Source organism: Echinops telfairi, unplaced genomic scaffold (assembly GCF_000313985.2).
Source record: "Echinops telfairi isolate 266 unplaced genomic scaffold, ASM31398v2 ScPeMD7_29;HRSCAF=101, whole genome shotgun sequence".
Lineage (NCBI taxonomy): Eukaryota > Metazoa > Chordata > Mammalia > Afrosoricida > Tenrecidae > Echinops > Echinops telfairi.
This window is the reverse complement of record NW_022103926.1, coordinates 9227071-9237013: the sequence shown is the minus strand read 5'-3', so window position 1 is coordinate 9237013 and position 9943 is coordinate 9227071. Positions and strand designations below refer to the sequence as shown.

General features: G+C 52.9%; 1 protein-coding gene across 3 annotated transcripts in view; it reads right to left on the bottom strand.

Annotated features, from left to right (window-relative positions):
• TOP3B (DNA topoisomerase III beta) overlaps window positions 1–5309 on the bottom strand; it is a 16104-nt gene extending 10795 nt beyond the window's left edge. The window contains exons 1-5 of one of the 3 annotated variants that reach the window (XM_004716333.4): window positions 5235–5309; window positions 2886–3029; window positions 1783–1914; window positions 907–1013; window positions 145–219 (exon numbers count right to left, since the gene is read on the bottom strand). In XM_004716333.4, coding sequence (XP_004716390.1) covers window positions 145–219; window positions 907–1013; window positions 1783–1914; window positions 2886–2955 — 384 coding nt within the window. In that variant the 5' untranslated portion in view covers window positions 2956–3029; window positions 5235–5309. Of the gene's footprint in view, window positions 1–144; window positions 234–906; window positions 1014–1782; window positions 1915–2885; window positions 3030–5234 lie in introns of those variants that run through there. The other 2 variants (XM_045289650.1, XM_045289651.1) reach the window with 2 other exon arrangements.
• Window positions 5310–9943: the final 4634 nt, after the last annotated feature.

Below are 9943 nucleotides of genomic sequence, written 5' to 3'. Positions count from 1 at the left end.
TCTTTGAAAGCCAGGGGGGCAGTCTACTCTGTCCTAGAGGGTCACTGACTCGATGGCAGTGAGTTTGGGTCTATGTGGAATGGGGGGGGGGCAGGGGCGGGAGACGCGGACACAGGGAGGGACACGACGCGACGCGGCACTGACCTCAAAGCAGATGTTCTCGCCCTCTTTGTCACAGTCCAGCCACAGCACAATGTAGTCACAGCCCCGAGCCTCCACCTACACACGGCCCCCTGTCAGAGTGTGACAGTCCCTGACGCCCACGCCCTAGCAATGCCAGCCGGGGCCCCACCCAGGACACAGCAGATCAGGGTTCAGGAGGAGTCATAACCCACCCACCCCGCCTCCAGGGGGGAGCCTCGGGTCCATGCAGAGGTGCCTCTGAAGAAAGGCCTGGTAATCCATTTCCCAGACCAGCCGTGGGGGCCGGCTGGGAGATGGACTGAGTGGAGCACAGCCAGCGCTGGGACAGAGGGTCAAAGCCCAAACCCCAAGCGGCAGGATGCGATCCCCTCCCTGGGGAACATGGCACCAGTGGGAGCCCTGGAGGCCAGCAGGGCTTGTCTGCGGGAAAGGGGCGGCGGGCTGTGCCCCGTGGGTCTGTGTGTAAAGCTACAACACAAACATGAGAGCGTCTCTCTCTAAGACGGGGTCCCGTTGGGATGGAGGAGCGGGGCTGGAGGGCTTTCATGGGCCATCAGGGGTGCGGACAGGAAGGCTGGGAGGCCACCCAGAGACTGCAGGGCAGGGGAGTACCTAGGCCATGCAGGGGCACCTCCAGAGAAGAGCCTGGCCATCCACTTCCCTGCTGCTGCAAGCCTGGGGACCCACCAGGGTGGCTCCAGGCTGCAGCTGACTGGGACTGGCCCCCAGAGGTAGGAGAGGCCCTGGCTCTGCCCCACCCACCTGCAGGAACTTCACCATGTTCAGCTTGGGGTTGGCTTCCTTCTTCTCTGTGGGCGCCTGGCTGAACAGCTCGGCAGGGTCCACTTTGTCCCACTTGTTGTACTTTCCTGCAAGCAGGGTCACATGCCACAACCTACTTCCCGACACTGGCACCCGAGGGACAGGGGGCCGACAGGGAGGCGGGCGCACCCGATAGCCGGCTGGCTGGGAGTGAGCCAGGACGGGAGCCCAGGAGGCCTCACAGCTACCCCAAGAGACAAGCTCACTTCACTCTGGAACTGGCTGTGTGCTGGGCGGACGGGGCGAGAAGCCCACCGGGCGGGAAGCCCACCCCTGGGGGCTGGCTCCCATCCTGCCGCCCATGCCTAGGCCTTCTCTTCCCACCTGGGTTTCATGCAGCCTCCCAGGCCATCAGCAAGGGGCCCCCAGCCCGTGCTTGGCAGACCCCAGGGAAGATCGGAGACTCAGCGCTGTGGCTTTCTCTTGGGCTCCATTTTTTGAAACCCGGGGACAATGAGTTGGATGCAGCGGCGTTCAAATTCTGGGCCCCCCACCTGCTAGCTTGTGCGACAGCCTGAGACCCACTGTCACGGCCCCCTGTGGGCCATGCCTGGGGTGGGGCAGAGTGGCTGAGCCCTCAGCCACCCTGAGGGGTGTTGGTGCTCACACCCCAAACATGGGGGTGTGCAACTCTCAGAGCTGGAGCCCAGGAAGGCTGTGGGCAGGAGTGCCATGACAGAGAGGGCCATGCTCTATGAGCTGCCTCCACTGGAGACTCCTAGCTCCCGGCAGACCGTTCTGGCTCGCATCCTCCCCTGGTTTCCTGTAGGCCTCCAGGGAGTAGAACTTGGAGTTCTCTTGGGGCAGGGGGCTCACCCAGGAAATCTAGGGTCATCACATGACCACAGACGGACGTCATCTTAAAGTGGACGGGCTGGCCGGCGAAGGTCCCAGTGTACTCATGGACAGAGCAGGCCCCGTTCAGCCCTTTGTGTGAAGACATGGTCCCTGGCGAGGAGAAGCTCAGAGTGGGCTGGCCTGCCCTCCTGGCCCAGAGCAGCTGCTGACCGCCTGCCCGCTCAGACATGGATGGGTCACTGGGCTGCACCCAGGGGGCTGCGATGAAGCGACCCCCACCGTTGCAAAAGCACAGGCGCTCCCTTTTCACTCAACTGCCATTGAGGACCCTCTGTGTGTGGAGTCTCATGGGGTCTGCTCCAGGACCTGGGACCCACACCCCTGTCCCGTTTCCTCTCCCCCTTTGGACCCAACTTCTCAGCCCAATGGACCAGGGCCCTTTCTCCCACTAGCCACTCAGGACCCCAGTACTCTTCCTGATCCAGCACCCCAGTGCTGGGGGGTGAGGTGGGGGGGAGTCGCCCAGGAGGGCAAGGGGCCAATGGCGAGGGCTCCGCAGCCACAGCAGACAGGCGTCCGAGGGGCAGTGGTGTGAGCGGGCAGCGGGGACCATGCGTGGCACGAGGGTGGTGTCTTCTTCCATGACCTCCTTTCCTGTCTTCGTCCACCCCTGCTGGTTCCTGTGGCTATGGCCCAGTCTGCTCACAGAGACCTGTCCTCTTGGGCGCCCTGCCCTGGCATTGCTAGGTCAGCCACGATGAGTCCCTCCCACAGTGACACATGCCAAGGTCCCCACGGGCCTGGCCTGAGTTTGCTCCGGCAGTGGAGTCCCTCTTTGGGGACAGACAGAAACAGAAACACCCTGTGAAATATGACTGACCGGGCTGGCCATCGAACCCGGGAATACAGGCTGGGGGGGGATCTGAGGGCACTGAGACCAGGAGGGCAAGAGATGCTTCTGTGTTGCTGACACCGAACAAGTTGGGCAGAGTTGTCAGACTCCGACAGACCAGGAAGAAAGGCCTGGAGGTCAACTTCCGAGACTCAGCCAGAGAGAACCCTGTGGGGTCCCAATGCTTGGCTCTGCCTGAGCTTCCACCAGGGTGGCCCTGCTCACTTACCTCGAGAGAGGATTTTGGCAATAGACTGGGCCAAGGATGGCTTTTCGGCCACCATGAGCACGGTCTTCATCTTATCTCACAGCCGCCAAGTTCCAGCTTCCAGGTGAGTGGCCAGGAGTGCCCGGAGCTGCCAATGCAGACTTCCTACGGGGAAGATACACAGCACTCAGGACCCCGAAGCATACCTGCCAAGCCCCTGCCACGGAGACAGGTGGGCAGACAGGCATATAAACCCTCAGACAGGAAAGGCCCCCGGGAATTCAGCTTCATTTGGGAGTGACAGGTGTCCCCAAAGAAGCCCTGGTAAGGCAGCAGTGAAAGCGCTAGACTGCTAACTCTGTCAGTGGTTCGAACCCACCAGCCCTGTGCTTCCATGCAGGTAGAAGACAAGTCTAGGCAGGCCAGAGAGCAGCTACCTTATCCGTTTGGTCCCAATGGCTGTGTGGGCAGGGGTACAAAGCTGACCCGAGGTCACTGGGGCCACCTCTAAATCAACAAACCAAACCCGTCACTGCTGTAAATCTTTACTGACGCAGACTGCCCCCTTTCTTCCATGGCTCAACTGGTGGGTGACCCTCCTGCTGGGCAGCCCAACACTCACCCCACGCCTCCTCTGCAGACAATACAGATGAGGGGACCCTGTGGGCAGCTCCACTCTGGGTTCTCGGGTCCCTATGAGTTAGAATCGGATTTGCGTTTTGTTTTGTTTAAGTCTCTACAGACGTATCTTTCTACAGTGGAATGGCTGGTGGGTTCGAACCGTCAGCCTTTCTGGCTGTCAGCAGAGTGCTTTAACTACAATGCCAGAGGACTCCTTCAGCAGACATGCCAGTCTTGGAGATCTTATGCAGCAGTTCTGCTCCGTCTTATGGGGTTGTTATCAGCTGGAACCTGACAGGGTTTCACTGCTATCCAGGTTTTCAGGTGCCAATTCCACCATAGTGGACAGCCTATTCCTGCTTCATAGTCTGGAAGCTCAGCTGAAATCTAGCCACTTTGGGTGACCCTGCTGGTATCTGAAATACCAGTGACATAGCTTCCAGCATCACAGCCACCCCAGTATGAGAAGCTGACAAACATTTTGAAGGCAAAGATACACCTGACCCAAACTATTTTCAGTTGCCTCCCATGCATGGGAAAGTTGGACCCGGAATAAAGACTGAAGGACTGACGCCTATGAATTCAGGTGCTAGTGACGAATACTGAAAGTATCACGGACTGCCAAAAGAACCAACAAATCGGTCTTGGAAGAAGTACAGCCAGAATGTTCATTAAAAGCAAGGATGGCAAAGATTTTATCTGACCTACTCTGGGCATGTTATCAGGAGAGATCAGCCCCTGGAGGACACTCTGCTTGGTCAAGTAGAGGGGCAGCGAAAAGAGGATGGCCTTCTAGAAGATGGACGGACGCAGTAGCTGCAACAAGAGGCTCAAACATAAAAGCAACTGTGAGGGTGGCGCAGGGCCAGGCAGTGTTTCATTCTGTTGTACGCTACCAGTGAGTCGGTGCTGACTCTGCGCATTTAACTATGACATCCACCTCTCTTTTTGCATTAATGAGGGCAAACTTTGGCGAGTCTGTTCCGTCAGTGTTTTCAGGAGCCCTGATGGTGCTCTGTATAGGTGTTCCCTGCAGGGTCGGTGGTTCACACCCACCACCCATTCCAGAAGAGAGAGAGAGGCCGTCTTCTTCCATACAGATTTACAGGCTTCGGTCACGATAAGCCTTACAAACAGGACTTCGTTCAGAGGTGGCAGTTTCCCAGTGGTGAAGCCACGATGTCATTTATCTTCCCAAATACCTCCCTGATGGAGAGGAGTTTGAGCGCAGGGGCTATTACTTAAGCACACTCCAGGGCATGCTCTTAAACGTTGACTTTATTCGTGCTCACAAGCCGACCAGCACACGAGGGGCGATCGGAGGTCCAGAACAAGTCAGACTACTGTCCGGTTACCTCTCTTCTGCAACGCCTTGGTTCTGGGTCCAGGAACCCCTGGGCTCCCTGGCCATCAAGCCCACGTGGTCCGGTCTCTAAGGTTCCCAAAGGCAGCGGAAGAAAGAGGCCACACAAGGCCCCGGGTGAGTAAGGAACTACTGCTCGTGGACTTCACCTCCTCTGTTCACAACAGTCCCCTCCCCGCTTTGTTGAAGGAGAGCTACGCGGAGGCCCCCTCGGTTTCCCGACTTGTGCCACAGCGCCCGCCCAACACAGGCAGGGCAAAGCGCAGGTCAGCCCCTCCTCCCAAGCCCCCCTCTCTCAGCAAAGACAGGGGGTTCTCCCGACAGGGAAAGGCGGCACGGATGCAAACGCCCCGTCTCCGAGCACCTGGCTGCATGGTCATCCTCACCTAAGAAGCACGCCGGGGAAAGGCCCACGCTTCCCGCCTCCCCGCGTCCCGGCCGCTGCCCACAGTGCAGACGCCGACCCGCCGCGGTGCCGCTCCGCTTCAGCTCCCCCGGGCGGACGTCCGCAACACCACTTCCGGTCCGGCCGCGCAGGCGTCCCTGCGTCTTCCGTCCGGCACCCGCAAGGCCGCGACCGTGGGTTCCGTGGTCCGCGCGTTCTGGGTGCTTCATCGGGACCCCTGCCCAGTTTTGATGCTTGACCTTGACCTCCTGGATGGGGATGGCAGGGCATCATCAGACCCTCCATCTGGATCACTTCTGGATCCGTTGAGGGCTTCCAAACCTTCCACGCCATCCTGCCCCACGGCTGTAGGTAGGGGTTTCCCAAACCCAGAGGCCTAGCAAGGGTCATCTGGCCCGTGCAATTCAAGCGCCCTACCACTGCCTGTCCGTTTGTCGTACTGTGCTGGCTTTCTGCCTTGGAAAAATTCAGCCAGAATGCTCCTTATGGAAGCGAGGAGGTGAAACTTAAGGGCACGTTACGAGAGACTGGTCCCTGGAGAAGAACAGGATGCTTGGTAAAGAGGAGAGTCCAGGAAAACGAGGAAGGCCGTCAAGGAGTTGCATTGACACCGTGGCTGCAACAATGGACTCAAATATAATGTTAATCGTGAGGATGGCGGAGGACCAGGCAGTGTTTCATTTTGTTGTGTTTGGGGTCTCTAATGAGTCCAACCAGCCAAATGGTAACTAACATAAGGTGACCAGATTTAAAGCAGGACACCATTGACGGGGGTGGGGTGGAGTTCTTGATTAAAAATTTGATCCATATGGACCAAAATAGCTTGTTGTGCATTCTTTCAAAAAAAATCGGGACTTTTAATAAATGCCAAAAATCGGGACTGTCCGCCATAAGCGGGACGTCTGGTCACCTTAAACTAACAAGAAACAATTTAAGTGCCTAGGCCACTCTCTAAGTTATGGTGTAGTGCTTATGCTTTGGGCTGCTAAACTGCAGATCAACAGTTTGAAACCATCAGCCACTGTGTGGGAGAAAGACAAGGCTTTCGTCTCCCATAGTTATAGTCTCAGAAACCCACAGAGGCGGGCAGTTCTGTACTAAATCAACTCAATGGCAGAGTTTGGCTTCTAGAGATGTTGATAGTCACCCTTTGCCTGCCTGCCTTGTAATATTGTTCCACAGTGAATGTGGGGCCTCATTGAAGTCCCCCCTGGCGGGCAAGTGCCCCTCTCTGCCATCTGTGGTTATCTGCCATGCTTGGAAAGATGTTGGACCCAATGGGGTTAACAGAAATTGCTCATTCCCACCCACCCCCAATTTCAAATGGCATAAAGAACATATCCCATACCTGCCATAACTTAGATATGCCTTGGTCCAAGTCCTCCACTCCAACCCTAACACTCCACACTAAAGTTTTCAGAGGGTTCTCAGACCTTCTACCTCATCCTTTTCTGTTCTGGTCAGCAGAGAGGTTCCCAAATCTTTCCCTAAGCCGATGGATTCCAGTCAAATGCCATTGTTGACAAACACCAGATAATAAACATGAAACTATGTTGTTGTTGTTAGGTGCTGTCCAGGCTGTCCCACTCATAGCGACCTCAGACACAACAGAACAAAACACTACCTGGTCCGGCTCACGTTCACAATTGTTTTTTATCTTTGAGCCTATTGTTGCAGCCATGGTGCCAACCCATCTCATTGAAGGCCTTTCACTTTTTTTGCAACCCCTTCACTTGACCAAGCCTAAGGCTCTTCTCCAGGGACTGGTCTCTCCTGACAGCATGCTCAAAGTACATGAGATGAAGTCTTGCCATCCATGTCTCGAACGAGCACTCTGGCTGTACTTCTTCCAAGACTGATCTGTTTGTTTGTTTTTTGGCAGTCTGTAGTACTTTCAATATACAGTGAACCCTCGCCACTTTGCGCTTCGACTTCCGCTGCTTCACTCTATCGCGGTTTTTGTGTAACAGCGCATGCTCTGTCATTACTGCCACTGATTGGCTCATACTGTACACGCTTGATGCCATAAATGATATGATAAATAATATATGATAATTGTAACGTCCAAAATGTTTTACTGTATTTTCCCTTTTTCTTTTAATAAACTGGGTAATACGAGTGTAATGGTGACTAAAGGGTGTTTTTTCATGTCCTCTATGCTCTAACTATGAAAATATTTGATTTACAAATAAGGAATCCTACTTCGCGGAATTTCATTTATCACGGTAGGGTCTAGAACCGATTAACCGAGATAAACGAGGGTTCACTGTACTTCTCCAGCACCATAGTTCAAATGCACACATTTTCTTTGATCTGCATATTCAATGCCCAACTTTCACATGCATATGAGGCAATGGAAAATACCATGGCTTGGGTCAGGCAAACCTTAGTCCTCAAAGTAACATCCTTGCTTTTCAATACTCTAAAGAAAGAGGTCTTGAAGCAACAAAGCCCACATGGAAGAAGCACACCAGCCTATGCAACCACGAGGTGTCGAAGGGATCAGGTGTAAGGCATCATCAGAACAAAAAATCTTACCATAGTGAATGATGGGGGGAGTGCGGAGTGGAGATCCAAAGCCCATTAGTAGGCCACTGGAGATCCCCTTGCAGAGGGGTCTCGGGGAGGAGATGAGCCAGTCAGGGTGTGATGTAACAATGATGAGAAATACAACTTTCCTCTAGTTCCTAAATGTTTCCTCCCCACTCCCACTACCATGACTTGAATTCGATCTTGCAAGTCTGGCTAGACTAGAGGACGTACACTGGTACAGATAGGAACTGAAAATACAGGGAATCCAGGACGGATGAGCCTTATAGGACCAGTGGTGTGAGTGGCAAAACAGGGAGGGTAAAGGGAGAATGGGTAGGAAAGAGGGAACCGATTACATGGAACTGTGTGTGACCTCCTCCCTGGGGGACAGACAACCGAAAAGTGGGTGAAGGGAGACGTCGGACAGGGCAAGATATGACAAAATACCAATTTATAAACTATCAAGGGCTCATGAGGGAGGGGGGAACAGGGAGGGAGGGGAAAAATGAGGACCTAATGTCGGAGGTTTAAGTGGAAAGAAAATGTTTTGAGAAACGATGTACAAATGCGCTTTACACAATTGATGTGTGTATGGATTGGGATAACAGTTGTATGACCCCCTAATAAAATGTTAAAAAAAAAGAAAATAAAAGAAAGAGGTCTTGCCCTTTGATGTCTTGACTGCTGCTTCTGTGAGTATTGATTGTGGGTCCAAGCAAGATGAAATCCTTGCCAACTTCAACCTTTTTCACGCTTTACCAGGATGGCACTTAATGGCGTTGTAAGGATTTTGATTTTCTTGACATTGAGTTGTAATACTTACTGAAGGCTGCAATCCTTGACCTTCAAGTGCTTCAAGTCCTCCTCACTTTCAGCCTGCAAAGTGGTGTCATCTGCCTAACGATAATAGGTCTTTTAATGTTAATATTGTTAGTAGGTCTTCCTCCAATCCTGATGCCACATTCTTTTTCTTATAAGCCAACCTCTCTGATTAGTTTCTCAGCACACAGACTGACTAAGTATGGTGAGAGGTTACAATACAACCCTGATGCACACCTTTCCTGGTTTTAAACCATGCAATGTTCCCTTGTTCTGTTTGCATAACTGCCTCTTGGATCCATGTACAAGTTCCACATGAGCACAATGAAGTGTTCTGGAATTTCCATCATTCCCAAGATTGTCCATACTTTATTGTGAGGCACAGAATCAGATACTTTTTCATAGTCAATGAAACACAAGTAAACATTTTCCTGGTACTCTCTACTTTTAGCCAAGATCCATCTGACGTTAGCAATGTTAACCTTTGTTTGATAATCTCTTCTGAATTGGGCCCGATCCCTGTCTATGTACTGTAGCAATCATTGTTGGATGATCTTCAGTAAAATTTTACTTGCATGTGATAATAGTGATATTGTTCTATAATTTGTGCATTCTGAACATACCGGCATGATGCAGGGAACCAATAGAGAGGTCTAAGGGGCTGACCCCAATCCCAACTATGTGGACAGTCCACTCTCCCCCAAGAAGAATTCAGAGGACTGCACTGAAACTACAGCTCAGGGAGAGGGACATGTCTGATCAGAGCACAAAGGAGCAAATGAAGGGGTAGGGCAAGAGAGTGGAGCACATCCTGGCCCAATGAACCCCAAGGACGATATTCTTGCTCACAGCAGCCAATGCACAGAGAGGACCATAGGACCGGTCCTATTATGAGACACATCCCTCACTGTCCCATAGTGCTATAGGGGACAACACTGGTCTTCACAGTGTGGGAATTGTGCCCGATCTGACCCTACCACACTGAGGCTAAATATTAAGGGCATGCAACAGAAGAGCAAGGGGAGCAGAGCAATGAAGTCCCCTGGGAAATACCGAAAATAGACTTTGGGGCCAGGGCATGGCACCCCATCAGACTTGACTGGAAAACACTCGTAAAGGTCCACAAACAGTCCTTGAACTATTTATAGGCATTTCTCTTTTTTTGTCATTGGTTTTTGTTGTTGCTTTGTTGCTTTCTTTTGCTCTGTCTTGTTTTTGTGCACATTATTATCTCTGCAGGTCTATCTAGATAAGATAGGTGGGATAAACAATCAGGAGGAGAAAACAACGGTTCTGGGGGACATGGGAGAGGGGGGAGTGGGGGAAAGGAAGTGGGCG